The sequence below is a fragment of the Paralichthys olivaceus genome, chromosome 2 (genome assembly GCF_024713975.1).
Source record: "Paralichthys olivaceus isolate ysfri-2021 chromosome 2, ASM2471397v2, whole genome shotgun sequence".
NCBI lineage: Eukaryota > Metazoa > Chordata > Actinopteri > Pleuronectiformes > Paralichthyidae > Paralichthys > Paralichthys olivaceus.
Window position 1 is genome coordinate 16,437,982 of NC_091094.1, and position 27,109 is coordinate 16,465,090.

The window sequence follows — 27,109 nt, forward strand, 5'->3', positions numbered from 1 at the left end:
AGTGCCAACACATTGTTTTAATAGAATTAGGTTTAGGTTGTGATCAATGAAGGCCAATTTGGGTTCAGTACAATTATTTTGAGGACATTTTGACCTTGTGAGGTTATTTTGCTGGTCCTCACAAATTCAAAAGGCTGTTTGAGGGTCAAGAGTTGTTTTTAGGGTTATGATTAGGTATGTAGTTGTGATGGTTCAGGTTAGAGAATGCATTATGGCATTGAGTGTCTTAACAGCTATAGAGACAAGTGTGTGCGTGTGTGTGCGTGTGCGTGTGTGTGTGTGTGTGTGTGTGTGTGTGTGTGTGGAGGGCGGGGGGAGCAGCAGTAGTAGACAGATACTGAGGAGAGAGAGGAGGTTGGAAATTACAACAAGTGAGTGAACTGTTGCTCTCTGACTAAAGTCGCTCCTCTGCGGGATGTTTACGCGTCGAAAGTCTGCGAAAGTCAATCATCGGAACATGTGATGGAGCCTGAAGGAGCATCACGTCACTTTGAATAATACGCGATCACTGTTTTTCTACAAAAGAAAGAAGAACAATCTTCCGTGCGTGCTCGGACTGCTCTGGAGGGTTTCTGGAGAGTCCTGTCCGACCACCACGCAGGAGTCCTGGGTGACAAGTTGAAATATTAGTGCGACTTGTTCCGCTGCGTCCGGTTCCGACTGTAGAGAATTTCCTCCCGGTGTTGGATCAGTTTTCCTGCAGCGTCTCCACCTGAACCCGCGGAATGAAAAATCGCTGAACACTGGGTAGAAAGGAGGAAAAGAAAGTAAGAGGAATATTGGTAAGTTGATGTGTTTTTTCACGGTTTTCTTTAAAAGTTTGCTTATGATATATTTATTCCTTGCTCAGATTTAAACTGAGTGTTTAAACTGTAAGTGACCATTCTATTTATAAGAGAATCACTTCATGCCCTTCTATATAATTCAAATGTATTATTTTTTATTTAAAACTGGGCATATTTAATTTAGGGCGATAATAATATCAAGATAAAGCAGTGATTTTGATTGTAATATTTATAGGTTTCCCATTTTGTCAACTTCATGAATAATAATAAGTATAATTAAAAAGTAATTTTGAAAAATCTCTCTGTTGTCTGCCACATTTCCCCCAGTATTTTAAATTACCAAAACAAATCTAAATATTAATTAATTACAAATAGTCTTTATTTATTTAATTTGTTTTACTTTTTAAATTTAAATTGAATACGGGTTAGAGCAAAGCGATCTGCAATTGTTTGTCCACGACTGATTATTGAAATTTATGTGTAGTTTGTCTTTTTCTTTCCAGATTGCAAGAAACTGGATGATTTACGGTGATGCTCCAATAAAATGTGTTCTGCCTCATCCCAGCTGCCTTTAAAACAAGATTTTCCTAAATTCAGTGCAATTTGGCCCGACCCTTTCTTCAGAATTTGCCCTTTTTTATGACCTGTAACAAATCTTTACTTTGAATGGAGGAGTAGACGGCTGAGCTGAAATAGAATCCTGGCTCTTCCCTAAACGCCGGATGTACAGAGAGCTGTGAGCCCATCAACAGAATCAGGGAGGAAGAAAGACAAAACAGGGATTTAGCAGTTTCCCTATTCTACTTGTCTCATTCCTGGACAGACAAGTAAAGCACCCTTCCTTGTATGTGTTGGGTGAGATGAACTCCAGTGGGAAAACTGTAGACCCCACCTGACAGCTCTCTGCCTGAGCAACTGAAAGCTTTTCACTGGAGCTTCCATCACAGAGCTGGAAAGAAAAAAAGAATTTTTATCGCAATGCTTATATTTGACAAAGACATTTAAATACATATATTTTTCTCTTGCAAAGTGATGTATTATCTTTAGATAGGTTGAATGCCCTCAGACACGGTGAGCCAAGAGAAAAGTTAAAAAAAAAAATACAAATAGATGTACTGAACTTCAAGAAATGGAAATTTGTATTTGTCATTCCTCCTCATTTTTCCTGCTTCTGTCTGAGACTTGCCTGCCCTAATCCTAGAGAAGCCCCCTTTTTTGCTTTTCTCTGCCCTCATCTTCCTTCTCAGTCTATAAGTGACTTTCTACCCAGAGTTCAGCCTGGCCGGCACAACCATTCCAGCTAAGGGGGAGGAGGATTTTCTCACGCTGGCCGCCTCCCGGCTCAGCCGCAAGAAACGTGTCATCGGGGCTGGGGTTGGCGTGGCCATGGTCCTGGTTCTGCTGGTGGCCATTCCCCTTTTGGTCCACACTACCAAAGGGGGAGGGTCAGGAGGAGGGGTCACGCAATACGAGATGCTTGGGAGCTGCAGGATGGTGTGTGACACTTTCACCCCCCCACAGGGAGAGCTGACAGCCGTCTCCCCTCAGCCCCCAGACTTCCCAAACCGCAGGGGAAAACAAGGGTTCAGAGGGAACCCTGGACTTCCTGGCCCTCCAGGTCCTAGGGGGCCCCCTGGAGAGCCCGGCAAGCCTGGCCCACCGGGTCCACCAGGGCCCGGACCCGGTGGCTACGGCCCCTCATTCTACAGCCCCAAAATTGCCTTCTATGCAGGCCTCCGAAAACAACACGAAGGGAGTGAGATACTAAAATTTGATGACGTGGTGACCAATGTAGGGAACTACTACGAGCCAAGCACTGGCAAGTTCACCTGCCCTCTACCAGGTATCTACTACTTCACATACCATGTCCTGATGAGAGGTGGCGATGGGACGAGCATGTGGGCTGACCTGAAGAAGAACGGACAGGTGAGTGTGGATGTGATGGTGGATCTTAAGTGTCTCTCTTAACTTCTGCATCTATTAACAAACAAAGAATAAATACGTGAAACTCTTGAGTACGGTTTACTTACAGACTTTGATCCAGTATTTGTTTCACCTACTGTGGATACAGTGACAGCAGCAATTCAATAATATAACTCAGTAGAACATAACACACACCATAACAGATAGTCATCTGAATTAAACTTAATTATTAAGACCTTTTATAGGAGGAAAAGCTGTGACATTATGGTTGATTTAACAAATACAAAAAATTTTACTAATGCTGATTATGTCAAATTTCAACTTTGCTAAAATTCTGCTCTCATGATTTTGCTGTTGCTGTTGGATATCTGTAAAAAGACCAAATCAAATTCCCCTAAACCAATAGAATCCCGGGCATGACGAGGACAAATCATATCACTGTATTGTTACAGGCATGTTTGCTTTAATTCTTACCGCATCCCTTATGGGCAGTTACTGTGTATATCCAGGTTCAGCAGACCACTTGCTAGCATGGACATATTTTATTTTAATCATGCTGCTACCCTCTTCCTATTTAATCTGTAAAGTCACATCTGTAGCATGGGAATACATCCATAATAATATGCTTGGCTTGGTTGAATGTGATTCATATTTAGATCTACATAGTTGTATTGACATCACAAACAACACAAAAACAGACAAAACTGAATAATGTCTGGAAGCACTTAACATACAGTTGTTTGTTCTTCTTTTAGCAAAACTATATTATCAAGTTTGTTTAGTACTGTTTTGATAATAATATTACAGTGACAGCCATCTTGGTTGTTAATGAAAATCATTCTGCAGTGCTTCTCTGTCAGTCATCATATCAAACCTGTCCCATTTTAGATAAATGGTTGTGATTGGCTCAGCAAGTGGATGGAAATCTGCCCTAAAGCAAGGGAGGCTGGACTCATCTGAGCATGCTAATAGATACGGTTTCCAGACTAACAATATTGATTAACCTTAGAAAAGCCAATAAACATGATCAAAGATACTTCAGAGACTTCGTATGTTAAGTTTTCCTTCATTCTCGCCTTTTCTGCCACAAGTCACCTATGCACAGGGTACATGATGATGAGGTTGAAGACTTGGAATGGCCCTGGAAATAAAAGGTTGTTTAGTTGGAATAAAGCTGAAATTACTGTATCGTAACATTCGTTTGGATAACTATCATCACTCAGCTCAATAATACAGTTTATTCAGAAAACACAACCAAGAAGAAACAAAGACAGGATGAAATTAGAAACAACTAAGGACTGAGAAGTGCTTTACATGTAAAACCAACACAGTAATTTATCGTACAACTTGTAAACAAAGGGAGCAGGAGTGAGAGAGAGAGAGATTGACAGCCAAGCGATCAAGAGGATAACAATCCTCCAAGTCTCCATGGAACAAAGCTAAAATGCAGCAGCTGGCTACTGTCCTCTGAGGAACTCTGACTTTAACACTAACAAATAAACAAGTATAAATGCCTTGGAAATAGCCTTGAACACTACCATCTGGAGAAGTATGACAAGCTTGAGGTACTAAGCCCTCACTCTGTTGAGGAACTATGATTCTGACACGTGTGCTGCAGGATAGAAGAGTGATATCCTGGGGATTACTTGGGAAGAAGGGGGAATAACATGCTTTGCATTGTTCCAAGCCAAGTCAAACTGAACTGAGTACTTGATGGAACAACGGTGGTTTGTCTGCCCATAATTTACACGGTACATGAACTGACAGCAATATGCTGCTGAGCAGACCATCACCCTGCTAGGCTGCTGCACTAAAGTGCTTTGCTGAAGCTCCATCCTAAAAGACTTTAAATACAGTAAGACAATGGAAGAGAAGTAGCTAATTATGACCAATTCTTTTCTAAAATCACAGTTTTAGTTTGTTACTCAGTGTGCATGAAATGTATTATATTTATGTAGATATAAAATAGCACCTTTAACGTTGAGATAACGTTACATGAGTCTTAACCATCAGGTTACAGTAGCGCGACCCTGCTGTGTTTTGTGTAAGAGTACTTTTTTTCATGGTATATGAAACCTCAACCATGACAGAATTTTTTGAATGCCTAATTCCTTGTCACTTTTCCTTGCTCACCCTCCTTTTGGATGAGGTATATGCTATATCTTGGCCAACCAGTAGGAGTCACTTGCGACCTTCTTGGCTTTCTAAGCCATAGTCTGTATATAAGGATGGACTACGCATTCACCCATTCACTCACCTTCCTTTGTATCAAATGAATCTGGCATTTTGTGCTTTTGATGTTTTTTGGAGTCTGCACAGTAGTGATCGTGGTGTGAAGCCGCGATATTGAGGCGCCGCTGAGGCACACACTTAACCAATTGCGAGTCAGTCCCAGCTGTGAATCCTGATGTTTTACACCGTTTATATGGCATTAAATAAATAATTAAAACCAAACTTACTGGAACCACCTAAACTACCTAAAATGACGAAACCATCTTTGAAAAAAATATATTTAAAGTGTGCTTTGACCTTTTAGTTGGTCCCATGTCCCGTTTACTAACATGGAAGAGGCAGGGTTTATGAACTATATTGTAGTCAGCCATTAGAATGCAGTTAAGACTTTTTGGCCTCCACCAGCCATTAGAGGGTAGTTGAGACTCTCTGGCCCTATATTTGGGAGAAAGTCATGTTGTCCATCATTATATACAGTCTAACAATGCAACAATGCAAAGATGTCACCACCAACAACATAGCACCATATTGGGAATGCTGCCAGGGAACACCAGCATTTGTTTTATACCTATTCGGATATTTAAAAAACCTGTCACCGGATGTCAGTAAGATTTTGGGCCAAGGATACATTTTTTTCGTGAACTTTTCTTAGCATTGTCAGATTTCATTAGCATTTACACTGCTACATGTATGAAAAACTTCTGGCACATTTCATTTCCATGCTTATATGAGTTGTACCAATATTGTCTATGACAATGTGTATTTTGATCCAGATTCAGATTACAAAATAGGGTTTTATATAATGAGTGTTTGATTAATCTATTGGTTATTTTGGTAGATGCATTGATTAACCTTTTAGTTTGTGAACTATAAGAAAAATAATGAAAAGATTCTCATCAGGTTACTTCTATGGTGATGACTTGTAATTGCTTGTTTTAGTGGCCAATGGTCCTAAACGAGCAGAAAAACCTTGTATATGAGAGGCTGGAAACTGTAAATTTGGCATTTTGGCTTGAAAAATGACTGAGAAAATTAATACTTTATTAAAATAATACATCTGGAAAGCACATCTCTACCAAGGCTGTGCCATCAATCAAATACTGATAAAATCTGCATCAAAGTACACAGATTCTTAATGCAGTTTATGAGGAAGAGCCTCCTTACTTATCTTATCAAATGTGATAAGATAAAATATGCATCTGTTTCTTTCACAGGAATCTGCTATAATGTTTTTCAGATGCCCTGCTAGGCTCCAAATACAAACATAATAACACAGTAAATCTTTTATGTGACTAATAAAGTCCATAAACATAGTTATTCCTCAATTCATTGACTTGGCAGGATGTGCATCAAGTGCAGAGTAAAGAGGACAGACAGTTAAATGTCAGATATAATTGGGGGACTTGGTTTGTTGCGTGCCTTCACAGACATTGTCATTCCTGTCTACTCCTGCTGTTAAATTTTTCATAGCGTTTAGATGAGATCTTCTCCCCCCCACCTGTGCCCCTTCTTATCACACACACACACACACACACACACACACACACAGACTTTATACTTTTACCGTCCACACTGGCTATTGACTCCTTCCCCATTAATTATCTTTTCCATCAACTAAATTATTCAACCCAATTCAGTGCTGATCTTTACCCCTCAGTTTCAATGCAGCGTGAATTTTTTTCTGTGAATAGACAAGTGCTCTGGGGGCAGAATGAACGAGCTAGGTCAATGAAAAAACCTTAAGGATAATATTGAAAAAGTTTGTCAATCTTGAGACAGTTAAGACATGCAACAGCAAATAACTCATTTATTATTGTAATAACCAATATAATCTGTGTTGTGACATTCTTCCACTGTGAGAATTGGATAACGCGTAAGAACATTTATTCAGGCAACAGTCTAACAATAAATATGCTAATTATTTAATTTCTTGCCAAAAGTTACATGAAAGATTGTTATGTCTGCATCATAGACTGTATATAAAGATGGATGACACGTCTCCATATCCTCCCACTAACCCATCTTGCACATTTGGAACCAGAGTCTGCAAAGTAGCGATCCGGGATGGAGCCACGTTTGCAAGGTCCCGTCGACACACGCACTCCACCAATCACGAGTCAGTCTCAGCTGTCAATCATAAAGTTTCACCCAGTTTTTAAAGCATAGTGACTTAAAACCAAACTTGGGAGAAAACCTAAACAAAATTTATTTGACGTGTACTTTTATGTTTTGTCCAAGTCTATTTCATTATCATGGATGAGGCGAGGTTTATGTAATTAGAGTTCAGCCAGCCACCAGGTGGCGATTGAGACACTTTGGCCTCACTTTTTGGGAGCTTAGATGTCACCCATTTTTACATACAGTCTATACGGAAAACATTTAGCAGCTGTTAGCCTAGCTTAGCATACAGACTGGTACTATAGGGAAACAGCTACAATTTACTCATTGAAAGTACTGTGTTACCATCAAACGCTATCAAAACATATTATAAATATATGTCTAATTAGTTCAAACAACAAAGTGTTAAGACAATAATGCACCATTTTAGGTGGAGGTTTGAGCTAAACTATTAAGTAAGGAAATATTTATATATTGTAAAAAATGCATTAATGCAAATTTTTCCTTGACAATTATTTACCAGTTAATGAAATACTTTATTTAATCATTACAATTGCCATGCCACTTGTGGTCCCCCTTTAGTGGCTCTGGTGACATTGAAAGTGAATGAGCGGTTTTTTTCTTCCCAAAATGTCAATCTGGTCCTTTAAAGTCTGTCATGTCTGACTAGGGTGTGTTTTGCAGCATGGGTGGATGTGTGTGTGCACATGCATTCAAGAATTGTCAGACTAATATGCGTGGTGTAGATCAATGCTTTGTCAAAGAGAGCTGAGAATAAGACACATCCAGGGGAGAGATCACTGCAGAGACAGGCAGGACACAGACAAGTGGACTGACGGATGGATGGATATTCACAGAGGAGATAGAGGAGGATGAGTAAAAAAGTAACATCCTCTGTCCTCAGTGAAGGGCGGAGCTGTGGAGACGGGATGGAGACATATGTCACATCTGAAATGAATCAGACTTCTCCAGTCCTGATTGTCTCAACCTTGAGCTAACAAAACACGGATGTGCAAGTTTACATCAAGTTTGCGGATCTGATCAAGAAAACCTCCTCACTCAAAGTGTCCCATAACTCATCAAAAGATTGGTGTTGGGGTAGATGACCTTTCCAATGGATATATAATTCACCGCCAATATGTATTTTGCCCTTTACAGTGATGAGCATGGAGTGGGTGTATGAATATTTATAGCTGGTCCAATATGGGTGAATCTGGGTTGGTCAGTTGGTTTGTCCGTCTCACACACACCCACAGACACACAGACACACAAACACACACACACACACAACACACACACACACACACACACACACACACACACACACACACACACACACACACACACACACACACACACACACACACACACACACACGTTTTGATGATAGCAGCATTTCAACATCTCATCTATTGACACTTGGTAACCTCATTAAGTGGCCCTGGCATTAGGTTGGATCTGACCTACTGGAGAAAGAGACTGGTGTACAAAGTGGTGCCTTGTTAAAGCTCAACAAAAGTCTCTGACATGTGGCTCAGTCTTAACAATGTAAGGTGTAAAGGTTAGAAGGAAAGAGGAATTAAAGGTGGACACTGAATTTGTGGACTTAAAGGTGCACAGGTTAGAAAAACAGAAGTGCAGGATTTGATAAAGTTGTATATGTAGTATTTTATGATGATGTATTGGCTGATATATTATTGAAGATGAGAAAAGCGTATTAAATAAAGTCTGGCTGTACAATGCTGTGCAAAAGAATCATTTTCATTCTGTTTATCATAAAAAAGTCTGCAAATCATTGTTTTTTATGTAACGATGTTAATATATAACTTTTAAAATATATGTGCTAATTAGATAATTATATATACCACATACATTTGTGGTGATGACAAGTTTGGCCTGTTAGTAGAAAGAAATGGCTCAGCTCCAGTTGGAAGGTGTGATACTGGGAAAGGTGTAAGCTGCTAATTAGTGTGTCAGGCAAAGTGTCAATATGGGCTTCATGTGGCGCTTCATAAGTCCGTTTCAAATGTATTTTATAAGGCACTTTCGTTTCCATGTCTCCCTCCAAGAGTCATGTGTACTGGTAGAATAGTTGTTGTTCAGGATTTAAAATTTTGGTGCGTTGCATTGCTTTAGTGTCAGACACAAGGACCTAACATTATAATGGGGAACATTTTGTGATAAAGGATAAAAGCCTGTCCTTTCAGGCAGCATTTCATGTAGAGCAAATAGAAAGAATGCTTTTCTATACCCTGCAGCTTGCCCTTGTTTTTTTCTTCCTGCTTTTTTCTCCCCGAAAACACACACAGCCATTATTTTACCATATGTTTCTGTTATAATGGCCTCAGCCATTATATTCTGCAGACTAAAGGGTTTTCTGTGGTTGTTACGGTGTTTTGTCATGCCTTTATTCTGCCTTGCTTTTGCCTTCCCATTATATTATTATTTCTCATTAAGGAAGCAGGACTTTGCCTCTTTTATAAACAGCAGTATTTCACAGTGTGCGATGGTGGCTGAACTAACATGAGTGATGCAAAAATGTACCTTGGATTATTAAAAATATTAAGAGTAGATGTTTCAGAATTAGATCCTGATTATCCTCTAACCTGTGACACATTTGCATATTTACAGTCTACATGATTAATGAGTGTGAGGTCGTTAGTTACTCTTGAGTGTAGCTGCTTGTGTCATTGCATACTGTGCATACACAACAGATGCACGTGCATGCACCCTTGTAAAAAAGACTAATTTATTATGATAGGGACAACAATATGCCAAGAGGAATAGTGTAATTTACCCTCAGAACTGAAACTTAGTTGTACCTGAGGCACTGCAGGTAGACTCCCTATAGAAGCCATTTATATCCAATTAAGGCATCTCCTCTCCCCTCAAAGGTTTCAGTGTGGAGCCAATTAGAGACTTCTAATCAACATCCTTACACCTGGGTCTTGAGTGTCATGGCAAAATATTAGCATTTAGTATGCCAATTACTGTGTGAGTCAAGGGTGCACGAGGAGGGTTACTCATCGACCTGCGAAAAGAAACAGGACACCTCCATGGTTCGCATGGATGGAGGCAGAGAAAACACAGACGCTTTCACAAAAAAGGGCCATTTCAGTTGCCCTTCCTCTCCCTCCCCTCCCTGTTCACCCTTCAGAGGTCCCTCAGGTAAGTTTAAGAGACCCTGTCTCAATTGCCTCGCTCCGCTCTGAGAGGTCTGTACATCACAGTGAATGAATCCTGTCAGTTTTATTACCACAAGATCAAGGCACCGCTGTGAAACAAAACAATACTGAAAAAACAGCGCTGCACGGATGGCCCACCCCCCCAACCCCATACCCCATACCCCTCCCCCCGCTCTGATATAGGCATGCTTGATCAGTTTGTTATCCAACAAGGCACCCTCTCCATCACTCAAAGCCCCTCTCAACTTTGGCCTCCTTTGCTCAAATCCTGTGCCTAGACTGTTAAAGTGCGTGCAGCTGCTCGCCCAAATGTGTGTCCTCATCCAAATTTACTTTCACTACGCATTCTTTTCTCTCCTTAGTTTGCACCCTAGCTTCCATCAGTTTTTCTCTGGGACATAACAATCATGAGCACTCACATTGCTATTGGGTCGATATAATGGAGATCTTTTGTGAACTAAATTTCAAATACAGTGTTTCAGCACTTAAATTAGATGTACAGAACTGAAAATGTTGATTTTTATTGAAATTTTAACACCATTATGTCTATTTTTATGTGGCCACTTTCCCTACTCTCTCTTTCTGTCCTTCCTTCCTTTCTCTGTCCGTCCATCCCCATTAAATGTTACCCCACTAATAAGAAGTGGAGGCAGTGTAATCTCCTCTATTGTCCCGTGGGTCTCCCTTCTCTCCTACAGCAGCGGATCAAGTCAGAACAGCATCGGGCCAACAGACAGAAATTCACTCCCTTGTCGCTATCAATCTCCGCCACTGTTGACAATAATCCTGATTTGCCTTTCCCTCTTGTTTTCACTCCCAAAGCCCCAATGCCTCCTGCCCACTTTAGGAAAACAAGGTTTCCCTGTAATTGTTACAGACAGCCAAACCTGTGGATTCCTCAGTGCTGGTTTCAGTGTCACGTGTGAAATGTGAACACCTCTGCTGGGACCAATAAATTATATTTTTCATAGCAGTGGAGGAAGTTTTCTGAACCTTAAATTAATTTTAAGTGCCAAATATATAAAGTGTCTGTAAAAGCACACAGCACAAACAGGGAGAACTGCCCTGCTGTTTTCCTGTACTTGTACGGACTTAATATCAAAATTAGGTAAATACCTTGAAAGCAATAACATTTAGATTACCTTTTTTTTTTAAAGTTCAACTTGTCTGATTTTACAATGAGTATATACTTAAAGCATTATAGTAAAACTACTCTGTATTAAATAGGATGATTAATGCAAATGCAAGAATGCAAAGAAAACATTTTTGCCTGTACTGTTGTCACTCAGGGCAGAACAAATTTAATTCAATATGTTCAATCAATGTGCAACATAAAATGCATTATTTCCCTTTGAAATATAGAGTAGAAATATAACTTATACGTACAATAAAATAATTTAAAGAACATGTTACAAAAGGTGACTGAAGTAAAATACTTTTCAAAATGACTTTTGTTCAGCTTTCTAGTATGTTATTATCATCAAATATATTTTATTTATATCTTTAGTTTGAAAGTTTGCTTAGCGATACGCGTAAAAGAATATTCATGTTGCTATAAGATGACTCCTGGAACTGATATATCACTATTTAATACATTGTTCAATAGTAATGCATCTGTGTGTAAGAACACACTGTTGTAGCTGTTGGAGGTAGAAGGGTTGTATTTAATCATACATCATCATATCTATTCATCTGTCAGGTAAATGTAGTGAATGTCATAAAATATCTTTGAAGAGAAAGTTTACCTCAAGATTTAGTCTGTAAATTATGCGCATGTCTCCTCTTGATTTTGGTTTTACAGCAGATGCCTCAGATGAAATTTAATTGATGATTATATCAAATGTCTGAGATCATATTTCAAATCTCTCACTCCTTAAAATCTGATAATATAATGTATAAAATTGAAAACTCGTCAAATATATATATATATATATATATATATATATATATATATATATATATAGGAGGAGAGTACAAATATGAATTAAACATAACACAGTAAAAGTCAGCGCAAGTCCTTTTAGCTGGCAAATGTAATTAGCTGATGTTCATGTTTAAAATGCCATTTCAATGAAATGGTGTAAATATCACTGCTGCTACGTTTATTATGACCCTTAATTGTGGGCGATTTGGGAAGATCGAGCTCAGCAGCGTAATGAGCTATCGTAATATTGTTGTCCATGCACATGTATGCAGTATAGAGAGGTATAAGCCAGTTTTTTATTGTAGCTAATCCTATAGTGCTCTCATAGCAAGTTAGAGCAGCCTGTCAGCTTTTAACTCTGAAAATATTGTCAGGGGAATCATGGCGCTCAACCATGTAGACAGATGTTGGATGTACAAGATGTCAGAATCTCTTTGCTGTTGTATTTTTCCTAAAACCTATTAAATCTTCTCAGGGGAGCTGTTCAGTCCCTTCAGTGCAAAGCAGTCTAACAGTATGAAATAAAATAGAATAAAATAAAACGTCTTATATGCTGTGTGGTTTTTCACAGGTGTTCACTTGAGATTCATAAAAACAAAAAGGAAAGAGAACGGCTGCTATCGAGACATAGTATGAGCCAGAGTGTGTGTGTGTGTGTTTGTATCAGATCTTATCCTGACCTCCCACTAGTATTTCATGGGCCCATTTGACCACTGTAGCCTATCCTGTGCCCCCATTTATTGTGATTGTGTGGAGTTATTGAGGAGTTGGACCTATTAGGCGGGGAGCTGCCATGGCTGTCCGACTACCAATTACCGTAGCCTGCAGCCATGTATAGAATGCCCTGACGCATCTGGAGGTAGAGCGGGGCGAGGGATGCTGTGAGGAGGGGATGGGAAAGGAGGCAAAAAGAAGGGGGGGGGGGGTCTCAGGAGACCTGCCACAACAGCACGCCGTTAATCAATCCGATTTAGACCGGACAGGGACACACTTAGTCGCTGCTCCCGCCAACACTGCCATGGTGGGGGGAGAGAGAAACGCGTGCGTGACCTGCATCTCATTGGGGTGTGAGGACACAAAAAGATGGATGGATGGGTGCAGAATGAAGAGATAGAGATGGGGTGGCAAATGGGAGAGGGATGATGGAAGGGGCGTGAGGCGTGGAGGGGGAGACAACAATTAATGGAGTGATGTGAGATGAATTAAAACTAAGGAAATGTATCGATTAATTTCCGTCTCAAGAAGGGGGAATGAAAAAGTTCACCTTTTCTACATGGAGGAAATGCTTGCACATAGAAAGATAGCGAGTCCAATTGATAATTAAAGTATGTACAAAAAAATAGAAAAGAAAGGAAAAGCTCATTATTGGATGAAGGATGAGGAGAAATTGGTGGTTTAGTCTTATTTTTGTATAAGAGATCACAAGTGAGTTAGGGAGGCTGGGTGTCTGGTTTAGATGATGGACCATATCCTTAGTTAGACCCAGAGCATGAGACAAGGATGGAGTGAGGGTATCATATTTGCATTCATTAATATGTATGTGCTTGTGTACTTTATTTTCCAGTGTTGAATGAATCGTTTGCTTGAATAGTCGGTTACTTACCCAATGATGGTGCAATTTATTATGAGGAGATTTGCATGCTGGGATGCAAAAACAATTTAGGAGTTAGAACTTAGAAGGGGATTGGCTGAAATAACTGAATTGCCTAACAGCATAATGAATAGGGAGGTCCCATTTTCTATTCAATCAGCTGTTTTCTGAACCTAAATCCTGGGATACTGGTCTGTGCATCTAGAAAAATAACTCTCACTTCTTGAAATTAAATGTATAGTAGCCTATGTGCTGGGTGGTCTTGTCTTAATGAGACCTCTTCCTGATTGCTGCATGTATTGGAACATTATTATTGGACTATTTGGTCATTTTTGGATCAGCAGTAGTATGATATTCGTTCTCTGGTATATAAACACAGTAATCGTCAAATGTAAACCTCCTTTAAAATGGCTGGTGATACCATTATAGACCCAAGATCATGTTTAATCAGAGTGTTCCTCCTGACATAAACCTGTCCACGTGCAGATAAAAGGTTGAAGAATGACTCATCAGACCATAAAAAGACACAGAGGTAATGACGTCTGATCTACTGAGCGGTCCACATGGCTTTCATAGCACTGCCATACAAGCCAGTAGCCAGTCAAATATACCTTTAGCCTCTCTCAACGGTATTGTGATTAAAAGGCTGAAACAGTTTATGACACCAACGTACAATTGAAGTTATTATTTTCATTACAACAACCAGTCTTACAGAGCTCAAATGTGATGGTTACACTCAAAAAATGTAACTGAATTGAATACCTTTTTATTATAATTTATTCTTCTTCGCCATGGATTTTATTATTTTTCTTGTGACGCACGTTGTAACTTTGTTTCGATAAGTCCTATACAAATACAGTTATTATTATTATTACTATCATTATTTTTTTTAAATTATGCAGTCTACACAACTGATTATGCATCATACTTTGTGAACTTCTGAAATTGCTAGATGCTGGGTGGAAACCATTAATGCCAGTTTTTTATGTCAAGGCCTTGCAGTAACTGTGTTGTATTGTTGTTGATTACACTGTTACCAGGCTACACATTTAAAAAAACACACTGAAAGAAATCAGTGTCACACAATTGAAATAGAAGGGTGCTCAGAAACACCTACCTCCACCAAGGCTAATGTTTTATCTCGCCGTGTTTAAGAAAGAGAAAATAAATTCCTCAATCTGCCCTCTTAATCGAAACTGCTCCAAAAGTGAATTGGTTCTTCCTCGGCCCATACCCCATCCTTCCACCAAGTTTCATTAAAATTAGTCCGGTATCATAAGTTCATTCAGTATTTGCTTTAAGATGGGAAACATTTTCTTTTTTTTAGGCATTCAATACATTTTGTTTATTTTATTGTAAAAACTAAACCAAATTCTGATTTAATTCCCCAAAGTTTCTGTTTAACTGAAACCCTAGTTCTCTTTGAAAACTCAAATATAGAAGTGATGCTCATTAGTGCACCAACTCACACCCTGTAATGTCTTCAAATTTATAGCTGCTATAATTAATATCTATATCCAATGCTCTTACAAGTAGGAACTTAGTTACTGAAGACCTTTTTAATTACTTGTTTTTACTTATTAAATTATATTTGTACAAATCACTGTTGCATATTAAGTTGTGTAATATCTTTGAGTTAAGTTTAGTATATATGTATACATTGTTTCTTTATTAACTAGAATTGTCATATATACATTCAAAGGTGACACTGATGATTAACATTTAACATTTATATGTGCGGTTGGGTGTTACTCTGTCCTGCCGTGTCTGTGATAATTATCAGACTGAGTATCTGTAACATGCGTTACCCACACCACAGAAAGCACAGACCCCTTATACCAGTTTGGTATATAAAACTCAATACCAGTGAAATAATATCCTACTAATGTCGATGACCAGGAGAAGCAGTTCAGTTGCAGCAACAAATATCAGCACATCTACAGCTAATGTGACATTGATTGTATTTCTTGTTACTGCTTGACAAAAGAACTGATGTCCTCCCTGATAGCACCCCTGTAATCCCCAGACTGAATCAGGTGTGAGGACAACAATCCTCTAGAAAAATTGATAGTGACTAAGAAAGGTTGTGCTCTCTGATGGAGGCTTGAAGCCAAAGTTCACTGCACATCTCATCTATCTGCCCAGTGGACAGGAAGGCATCTGCACTGATGACATTACACCAAGATCACAGAATCAAACAGGAAGTGAAATAGCACCGGTTACATCCAGATAAAGTGGACCAACCGATTGTGCGTTGGAGGTTAGGACCAGATGAAAAAGATAAATCTTATTAAAATCATCAGTCTATATGTATAAACATCAGATAATCACTTTTTATTAGGATTATTCTGATCAGTTTGAACATATTTGGGATTAAACAACAATGGATTACATTCTTCTTCACATGGAACATGGATGTCCATTTTTCTGCTGTATCTGTAGCTTTAACCTCAGGAGAATATTTAGATGACCTTAGTGAAACATTTCTCCACTTCAGGTGAGTTTTGGGTCTCTGGATGACCAATGAAAAGAGAGACACACATCGATATGATTCTTAAACAAAGTGATCATGAACCAGAATGGAATGAAATTAAGTCACAAAGTGATATAAATTGAAATTATAGTGGTGTAATAAAACACAAAAACCTATTAGACATTCAAAGAAGCTTTCCCATTAAATTATGTTTTAAGAAGTGTTTTAAAAGAGGCTGAAGATGTTGCCTGTCTGATCTCGATTGGGCTCAAACAGCCCCGGTCACCACCCAGAGGAGCTTCATCCACAGACCTATGAACAGGCACGTAATAATGATGATAATAAAATGTTTTATTTGCATAATACTTTCCAAAACAAAGTTACAATGTGCTTTAAAAGTTTTAAACACCTAAGTTTTAAACAAAGAATGAAGCTAAATGCTAAGTAATTGACATTGCCATTGATGTTAGTTGGATCAAGGCCATCTAATGCTGTCAAAGTGACTATATCGCTTGGTGTCAGTTAATGTCGGTGTCACAGCGGTTTGTTGATGTCAGAGCTCAAACTGATGCATAAAGTGCATTTCAGTCATCAAGATGAATACAAAAATAAATGCATGTTTGACCTTAAAGGAGAATAAAGTTAAAAGAGGCTTGTGTTATAATGAACAAGAAGACAAACCTGCAGTGAGTGGCAGGTGCTCAGTTTGAGTTGCAGCCATGTTGGAAGACAACTCACCATCGTCTCTTATTTCTCCTCTCACCAAACTCAACCTCCTTCTCGGCCTTTCATTTTTGCAAAATGTGCAGAAGCTCTAACTTTGTTACAAAAATCCCCAAAACCTGCAACACGTAGACTAATAATTCAACATTTATGAGTGAAGACTTACATTTTCCAATTAAACTCTGCTCTGCTGAGTAACAGTTTCTCTCGGCCTATAGGTCGGATCAAATCCTTGTCTTATATGGTATGAAGTTGTCAGACCTCTGGGGTTAAGATGCCAATTTAATGCTGAATGCCACAGTGCTTCTGCAACCTCAACACAAGCCACAAACCTCTAGCAAAAAACACAAGACAGACATGATTTCCTTTTCTTCGGCTGTGGCTCAGGCTCTACTAACCAGAAGGTCAAAGGTTCAATCCCATTCTTCCACATCCCGAAAAGTCCTTCGGCAAGATACCGAAACCCAAATTGCCTCTGACAGCCGTGCCAGCAGTGTGTGTGATGTGTGATAGAGAAAGTGCTGCACATAGATTCACTGTATGAATGTGTGTGAATGGATGAATGGCAAAAACTGTAAAATGCTTTGAGTGGACTGGAAAAGCGCTTTATAAATACAGAGCATTTTACCACAACTTAAATGTTTCTTTCCATCTTTGCTGCCTATGAACATCTCTCTTGTTTGTGTCTCAGGTAAGGGCCAGTGCAATCGCTCAAGATGCAGATCAGAACTACGACTATGCCTCCAACAGTGTCATCCTGCACCTGGATGTGGGGGACGAAGTGTGTGTCCAGCTGGATGGTGGCAAAGTTCACGGAGGAAACACCAACAAATACAGCACCTTCTCTGGCTTCCTCATCTACCCCGACTGACAGTATACTCATGTTTATATACTCTCTCTTCTGTAATCAAGCAAAAAGTCTCCTCTCCATCCTACACCTAACGCACCATGCTTCCATTATGTCATTTGTCGTTTCAACGCTCTTCGCTACACGAAACATAAAATAACAGGATCACAGTTAATAACAAAAGCTTGAAGAGAATTTGTGTAAAAATGAATATAGTATTGTATATACTACCACTTAACATTTACCTCTGATACACACGCTTGTATAACCTGTGCCATGTACAGTATGTGTAAGCATGGCTAAAATACATTTAACTTTAACATCTGTGTCACATGCACATCTTTTCTCGTACACAAACACACACACACACAGGCATGAAAACACACACCAACTGATCTTCTCCTATCAGTTGTTACACTGACACAGGATGGCCGGTTCAGCCACCGGTATGAAATCGACTGAGATGATCTCTGAATGTAGACTGTAAATCGAAGTGTGTGTATTTGGCTGCAGCCTCTCACCTTCACTGGGAGATGGATTTTCAATATGGCTGTTGTCACCGAACGAGAAAAGTCATGACTATATTGATCGCAGCCGATAATACAGCCAACACCACGATCATAATCAGTGTGCTGTGTGTCTGTGTTCATGCCCTGTGTGCGAGCGTGTGTGTGTGTGTGTGTATGTGTGTGTGTGTTTGCTCTTACAAACGCCACGATGCTGTCAGTTTGACTCACACAGTCTCTGACTCCTGGTGAGGGAGTGGGTGTCGAGTTGTCGGTAACAGTCCCTTAACACACACAGTATATCGATATTGAGGTTGAGCTTTGAGATTTTCCCTGAGCCGAAGCTTATGACAGCGTCTCATTATGTCCCGCTAATGAGCTGAGGCTTCTTCTCTAGCCTCAATTGCATCCATAGTGGGCAGTATGATGAATATGACTTAAATAAAGATAGGTTAAAATAAAGTTTGACTAGTGGGAAATGCGCTCGGTTGGATGAGAAGGTTGCTACCACTCTCATTTAGCATATCTTGGATATGACCTGTTGTCTGATCGTGTCGACTGCCACAGTGGAGGGAGGATCAAAAAGATGTAAAAGCTGAAGTCTCTGCATCTGATAATTGATATCTGAATATATCAGAAGTTTCAGTGTTTGCCTTTCGATTTTTTTCCCGGTGAGTCATTTCCGACACCATGAACGCACTGGAAACTAAGAAGCTCTCTCAACTCGCTGTCCTGCCTGTGTTGCAGAATGCACTATATGAAGGGGAAGAAAATCGCAGTTGTATGCTGATCCCGAAATGTAAGAATCAATAAGTGAAAAAACCTTTGTGGCTATTTACTATAAACTTCAATCCAATTTATAATGTTGCACTAAAAGGCACAGTGCCTAGTCTGCCAAAATAAAGAGGAAGGAATTAGCGTCTTCACCCGGGTGTCATGTTTCCATCACTGCTAATCTGAGCTGGAGCTGATTTAAACCTGTATCATTTGACCTGGGAGTCAATGTCAATTGTATACATTCTCATTGCAGACATTACCTGGATGGTGAGTGCTAGTGGGTTTTTTCACCAGTGGGAAAGGGGCTATAGAGAATGAGGATATCGATTTTTAACATTGGGTTAACACACATTCTGTCTCTGGATGGCATTCGTAGTGTTGTAGTTTGTCAAGGATGAAAAAAGAGAACTACACAGAGAAGTTTAAACCTCGGCTCTGAATAGTTTGCAACTCACGAGATAAAGTAAATGTGATTGTCAGATTGAAGGTTTTGGGAAGTTATGGCCTAATGTGTGAGGGAGGGAATTTTGAAAAAGCAAACATGGCACTGGAACTGGGGGAAACCTGGCTCTGTTATAATCTGCCAAACAGAAACTTCAAACTCACTAGTGAACATTTATACCTCGTGTGCCAGGCTAGCCGTTTCCCCCGTTTCTAGTCTTTATGCTAAGCTAACCTAGCCGGCTGCTGGTTCCAGCTTCGTATTTACAGACATGAGAGTGATTTCAATCTTATTATCTGACTCTCTGCAAGAAAATGATGAATCTTATTTCCCAAAATGTCAAACTATTTTATCCAATTTCATGGTGAATGTACCCATATGAAGATGTTACTGTTTTACTGCCATACCTATAGATTTTCTGTGCCTTACACTTTCTATTTGATTTTGATGTTTTTATGCATGAGTGTTCCTTGTTAAATCCAGGTGGACGAGCAAATCCACGTGATACAAACCAATGAAAACCTCTCAGACACTGACAGTCCATGCAAATGTTGTTAACTCACATAATGAAAATGCAGATGCTAACTGGGGACACAGACTGTGAATCTTTGTATGTAACTGGAGGTAAAACTCATTGCTATAAATAAAATAAAAAAACCTAAATGGAGGCTAAGGTATGGTGAGAAGGAACTTCAGAAGCATGTCACTTTGTAATTCCAAATTTGTATCCAGGAAAATTGTAAAAAGGAAAATATATATATTGATGTAGCCAAATTATTATCTTTAACAATTATATATGTTTTTCTTTTATTCCATTATATTTAAATGGGATGTATGTAAAACTAATTTGAACACACCTATTGTAGTTTTAGAAGAAGAGAGCCTCATATTGGCCCAATAATATACTTGTTAGACTGTGTGACAGTGACACTGATCCAGCCCTGAGGCCTGATAGCATGACTGTACCCTGATGAGACTTGGATGTGAACTTTCTGATCGACTTGTCCTTCTTGTGCTGTGATTAAAAAGAAAAACACCCTGACGCATTGTGTGGTATACACAGACATACCTGCTGAGTGGCTTTCCATAACCCCTGTGCCATGCTGCATCCCTACTGTGTGTGTTTTCTGGAGCTGTTACCTTTGTTCATGAGCAGTGTGGACTCATTGTTGTCATTGTACTTTGCAAGCTGAGTTGTGTGTATTTGTTATGTATGAAATCAGCATAAATTTCTCTCTGCCCTAGAAGGCCACGAACCATAATAAAAAAAAAAGAAAACCCAGGATTATTTTTGCTGTAACCCCACCCAGCAGTTTCTTTATTGTTTATTCATTTTGCCCTCTCTAATTGTACATTACAATAAAATAAAGGACTCAGAAGGTGTTTGCATCTGTTGCGAGAGACGTTTTCACTGCTCAGGGTGTTTCTTGGTTGGAAGGATCTCTGTGGTTTATCAGCATATATGTCAAATTGAGGTCATGTTACAATGAACTATATAATGTTTGTCTATTATACCACCCATTGTGGACGTACCCTTAACATTGACCTCAAAAGTAAACAAATTGAATTTAGACATTTCTGACAATATCACCAAAAGCTAAGGTGAACAGCAGCCTCACAGAGTTTAATGACATTAAATGACATGAGTGGGATTGAAGTGGAAGCTGTCATCTGTCGTCTTACACCCAACAGACACAACAGAGGAAGAAAAAAAGAAACAGAGGAGAAAGCAACTTGAACAAATTCTCCTCAAATGTAGATGTTGTATTGATAAATTTATCCTGACAGATAGAGGACACAACACAAAGTGAAATTAGTCAGAAAGTCAGATTTCTGTTTTTTCCATGTGTAAAAAAGAAAAAAGGGAAAACCTGAATTATTAATATTGATTGGAAAGTTTTTGAAGGTATTTGGTCATAAATTGAAATTTTAATTTTGGCAAAAAGCATTGCAATTAACCCGGGAGTTGTTGAAGGGATAGTTTGGATTATTAGAAGTGGGGGTATAAGATGCAGTAGATTTGGGTTGATAAGTAGAGCCCTGCACTGATGTGGACTCATGGTGGTACTTCCCAAATATGGAAGTATAATAAATACATTTAAATTTAATCTAATCTTTACAGTAGTGGGGCATGTGCATAATTTGAAAAGTTACATCAAACAATGAATTTAGATTTTGTGAACACAGACAGGCTGTTTCAAGATTTGTCTTAATTCAGCTACAGGAGAGGGTTGAACACAATGTATTGAAAAATATTTGAGATGAAGCAGTTACAGCGAGCTGTTTGAAGGCACTGTTCCTATAATAGGAAGTGTTTCTGCACCTGATGCTGCTTCTACCCTCTGCGAAGCACTGGCTGAAAGGATTTCTCACCTCAACAGAACAAAAACAAGAGGCTGGATCATTAAATAAAGGTGAGAGGTAATACTATTCTGGATGAGGAGGTCCTCGCTGAATGTGGTGCAAAATAGTGGTTTGGGAAATGCTGGACTTGGGGGGGGGGTCGTCGGTGGGGTTGTATTGCAGCACTCCCCACCACCGCCCCCACTCCATGATTCCCTGTGCACCCTCCTCTCAGATTCCAGCGTTAAGTTAATTGGACAGGGAGAGAGGGCTGAGGAGGGAAGCGTTCAGCCCCATTAGCAATCTCCCTGTGGAAGGCCGAGCCGAGAGGATCACAGACTCACAAATAGGAGGATTAAAATAATCAATAGGCTTCTCTCAGTCAGCGCAGACAGATGCACCACACAAACACCAGCACTCTGGTATGCACACACATACTCATGAGCACACACAAACACACAGCATGAGGAATAGCAGTTCAAGGAGTATACGACTCTCTTCAATGTTGTCTCTGGACTTTCACAAATTAGCCTGGGTCATCAAAACACGCAAGCACACATTCATACACACATCTCTCCCTCACTTTCTCTCACTCTCTCTCTCACACACACACACACACACACACGCAGGCACGCACACACTCTCTGTTAATGAAGGTTAATTTGAGCCTCAGAATAAATGAGGAGCAGTAAAAAGGTCATCATCATGAAACAGTGTATCAGTTATTTCTGTTCTTTTATTTCATAATTTTCACACACAAAGTCTCCAAAGAGACAATTTGTTGATTTTCAAATGTATTATATACTGAATCTGTTGGTTAAACAAAACTATTAACTGTTTAAACAATAATTTAATTAATCAAAAAATAATAATAATTCAGCAGATTTTTCCATCTCAGATTTGTGTCATTAGGCCGTCAGAGAATACTTAATTGATAACAGTTATAGAAAATAAAATAAAAATTCTTTTGCATACTATATGTAGCTTTCTTCTTTCTTTACCCAATAACCATTTCATTTTCCCAAAGACTTGCAAAGGTGCAACCACAGCCTCAAACAGTTCAGTGATCATCCCTTACCACTTTTATTAATACAATTTTCCTTTAATAGGATAATTTGCCCAGTGGAGGTTGGCTGTAAGGGCTTTACTACATTCACCATCAGGTTGCTCTGAACGTCAGAATGCTGCAGCCTATGGCTCTAGAGATGTTAGGGACACATATGTAACGTCGCTAACATCCTCCGGTGAGCCCTGATGTCTGCTGGTGACTCGCAAGTTATTATCAAACTACTGCAGAAGACTTTCAAACTTACAAGGCATATTCACCATCTTGTCCTATATTTGAAAATGTGTTTTCCTTACATATCTCCTGCATTTATCAGCATAAGAAGGAAAATGTGTTACATTTAGCCAGAAATCCTTAAACGAGTGAAAGAGCAGATGTTAAATTGAGATTATTAAAGGCATCATTTACTTCCTGTACTCCTGCTGTAACAATCTGACTCTCCTTAGAGAAATAATTAATTGATAGTGGGCCCAATAAACACTAGATACCTGATTGATATGAATTATTATCACATCTATTATCGCCCTGTCACTGAATAAAAAACCTGGTCTGTTACATTTCCTTTTGATTATGCAAATATATATATATTTTCATTCACTTGTGTATGTGAAAAACCCTCTAAACTGCCTTTACTGCTCTCTCTCTTTGTCCCGTCTCGTCAGGACACTTACTCAGGTCCTGCTGCAGCGGGCTATTTTTTGACCAGGAGGTGATTTTTTTGACGACAACGAAAAAACTTGAATCCTTTTTTTTCAAGATTTACGGATTAGTGCTTTGTTTTGTGGATTTTTGTATTTGCTGCCTTGTCTGTTCAAGCAATTGATTGACCAGGATGTGAGAGAGTGAAATGCACTTGTGAAGGATGAGTCAAACACTTCATCTTCAAACAGACACCTTCGACATGCACTGGAGGCACTTTGTGCTGCGGCAAACGACCTGCTGATTCTGAAAATTCTTTGGATTGTGTAGTGTGTGTGAAGATGCAGCCACTTTCTCAACCAAACTTGATAACCAAAGACAGGGCTGATATATGCTTTTATAACTTATTTCTTATGGGGTCATGTTGTGGCTCAAGTTGTTGTATTACACCTATAGACATTCATAGGCCGGTGACAAAGTTCACTGTCAAATATCGCTTCACAAATATTGTAGTATGAGGGTTTTGTCCACTAGTGTCCTCCATTGTAATGTTTGATTTGCTCCTAAAGATTATAGCCACCATCAGCATTTAAACCATAGTGTAGACCTACTTGTTGAAGGTCCGTGTGTAGCTTTTAGGGGGGGGGGGGGCTGTTTGCACATATTGATTATAATCTTCATAATGATTTCCGTAGTGCATAATCACCTGAAACATTCCTACCTTAGAATGGGCCCTTTCCTCATCAGGAGTGGGTTATCTTCCACAGAGTCCATCATGTTGCACGTCCTCACACTTCTTCTCCACGTCTTCTACACGCTTGGACAGGGAGAGTAAGGCGATGAGTATTCAGTCAATTGAAATCCTTATGTTATATAACTTTGTTGAAGTATGTCTTTGTAAAAACATCCAGTCAGTCTGATCCTGCCTAGGGTGTCATAACCTGGTGTCTACTGCACGGTTGTTAATTATGTTTTCTGTTTGAACCGGTTCAAGCCTGATACAAACTCAATGCAGTTAATTGAAGCTGTTTGTGTGACCCTTTCCCTGACACACATTGTTATGGCTTGTTGTCCCAGATTACAGGTACATTTACTCAACTACAATATAGGTACAATATTGAGGTGGTTATTTTGTAGTATTTGTATTATATTTTGGCTACTTTATATTTCAAGTCATATCAGAGTGAAACCCACTCAACAAGTTCTGCTTACATATTAACAACAAAATTGAAAAAAACAGGATTTGTCTAGATCAATGAAACTTGTATTAAATCCACAAGATTTGGGGTAATTGCACACACACAGATACAAACCAGTGAATATATTGAAAACGCAGTATCTCATAATGTTAAAAATGATTTTATAAAAGAAATCCTGGATCTGCACCAACATTTATAGAGTAGTTCCCGGACCTATACCACATCCTTCCACCTAGTTCCGTGGTAATGTGTTCAGTAGTTTTTAGTTCAATGCTGCTAACTAACAGATACATGAACAAATGTGAAAACAAACAAACAAGGCCTCCAGGCCATCAGGGCCCAAGTGTCCCCTTATTAAACCACATTCACATTCACTACAAACAAACAGAGTCGAATTTCTGTCTCAAGTGAATGCAATATTCTTGAGTTGTGGGGGGTTAACTAATGAATGTAGCCAATTATATGATCTAGTTAAACCATATTTGTTTTTGTCTTTTGGTTTCTAAGTGGAGGCTCTGGCAGCTTCAGTCCCTCGTTCATCACCACTCACCTCAACACGAGCAGGAAGAACACCACGTGACAGAGTCACTGAGCTGACAGGGTCTACCTGTCTGCGTGACGTCACTCAGGGATGCTGCATTCACCTGGTGTTAGAAAAATCAGAAAAATGACTTCCCCCATGGAAAAAATCCACGTGGACGCACCAAACAAGTCAAAAACACAATTTAAAAGATATATTTGGAAATAATGGCGAGAAAACTAAATTTCATATAATTACACATTGCCTAGTTCAAAAGAGCATTTCTTCTTTTTTTTTTGTGTATAGTGAAGTCAATGCTATTATTCGCATTAAACAAGTCATTTTAATAAACGAGTTGCCGATTTACTAACGTAAACTAACCTTTAAACCGATAAAAAAATGGACCTTAACATTTTGTTACTCAACATAATGTCCACAAACTCCTGACACCAATCATCCAGACTAGGAGTGCACCGCAACTCCCAGAGAATAATTGGATATTTCATTCAATCAACATGTTTTTTGAATGTATTATTATCAGTATTATTATTATCATTATTAGTAGTAGTCGTATCTCTACAGAGAAAATGGGCGGGGCTCAAATCCCCTCTGATGTCGATGTGTGAACGTGCACGTAAGAGATCCACCATTAAGAAAACGAATCATTCATAATAACAGTCATTTAACAAAAAACCACAAGCAGAACCACCAAACAACAACAAAAGACAAGTCAGGTTCCCTCAGTTACACATTTGTAAACAGGCCCTGTTTCCATGAAGTTTTGAAATAAGCTCACATCCCATGGTTATAAACAAACAATTGTTACTGATGACGATCAACATGGATGACATCGTAATTTGTGAGACCGCCTGTGAGCTTTTTCACTTCTCTTTATAACCAGCAGAGGACGCTGCTGCTGCATCAGAAGAGACAGGTTTAAAAGAGCAGGGAGTTCACTTATTCACCAGTTAACATAAGTTATGAAACTCTGATATCATTAGTGAAAGTATATTCTAATATAACAGAAGAAGGAATATATAACTGTGATACCAGGTCAAAGGGTGCACCGATGCAGCCAATGCACAACACTGTCATCAGCAGTTCATTCACAAATCCCCCACCGTCTGTCTTTGGTCTCCACCTTCTCCCTCATGAAGAGTCTCTTTACTACAACATGAACATCTGTAATCAGACGAAGCAGAGGTGGAATGTTAAATAAAGTAAACTGATGACATTCACACTAATGGGACGAGAGTGTTGTTGTTATTTTATCTCAACAAACAGACAAACAACCAACCAGGCAAAACAACGCAGAGGAAAACAGTTGCTCAAGTACTGTCGCCTGCTTAAGTAAAATCCTGAAGAACTTGTAATTCAATTAAGTTTTGGCTACTCTCTGAATTGCTGGTTTTAATGTTATATACTTCCACTGCCTGATAATCCAACAATTATACATATAGAAACATAAGAATCTAAAATATACCATTCTGCACCATAGTCATTTTTCTTTTGATACTCAAAGTACCTTTTGATCATGATACTTCAGCATTTCTATTCAAGTAAAGTTTTCAATATATGACTTTTACTTACAATGTAAAGTATTTTTACACTGTATTTGTAATCTACTCAAGAATGTGAGTACTTTTGTCCATCACCGGGCAGGAGTCAAGTAGTACTTTTACAAATCTGAGAGTCTGTTGTATAAAGTACATTTACTTTGAGCCTGGTACTTACAATGCACTGTCTTTACAATTACAACAAGTATCACTTTTGCTTCAGAGTGCATCAACACTCTCCGCCTGCAGCATATTGAAAA

At 39.1% G+C, this 27,109-nt stretch overlaps 1 protein-coding gene and 1 long non-coding RNA gene across 2 annotated transcripts; one reads left to right on the plus strand and one right to left on the minus strand.

Annotated features, from left to right (window-relative positions):
- Nucleotides 1–337: 337 nt before the first annotated feature.
- Nucleotides 338–18,501, plus strand: c1ql4b (complement component 1, q subcomponent-like 4b). Its single transcript, XM_069539342.1, has 3 exons — nt 338–782; nt 1,289–2,711; nt 17,646–18,501. The coding sequence occupies exons 2-3, from the start codon at nt 2,172–2,174 to the stop codon at nt 17,823–17,825; spliced, it is 720 nt and encodes a 239-aa protein (XP_069395443.1). The 5' UTR covers nt 338–782; nt 1,289–2,171; the 3' UTR covers nt 17,826–18,501.
- LOC109628911 (uncharacterized) lies at nt 2,644–26,457 on the minus strand. The gene is made up of 4 exons (XR_002202684.2): nt 26,344–26,457; nt 25,324–25,417; nt 24,296–24,391; nt 2,644–2,762 (listed from the first exon to the last, which is right to left on the minus strand). It is a non-coding gene; the product is annotated as an uncharacterized lncRNA (long non-coding RNA).
- Nucleotides 26,458–27,109: the final 652 nt, after the last annotated feature.

Bases quoted from the DNA above. Each gene is read 5' to 3' on its own strand.
- c1ql4b (XM_069539342.1), top strand. From the start codon at position 2,172: ATGGTCCTGGTTCTGCTGGTGGCCATTCCCCTTTTGGTCCACACTACC. The intron at 2,712-17,645 runs GTGAGTGTGGAT...TTTGTGTCTCAG, and splicing joins ACCTGAAGAAGAACGGACAG to GTAAGGGCCAGTGCAATCGC.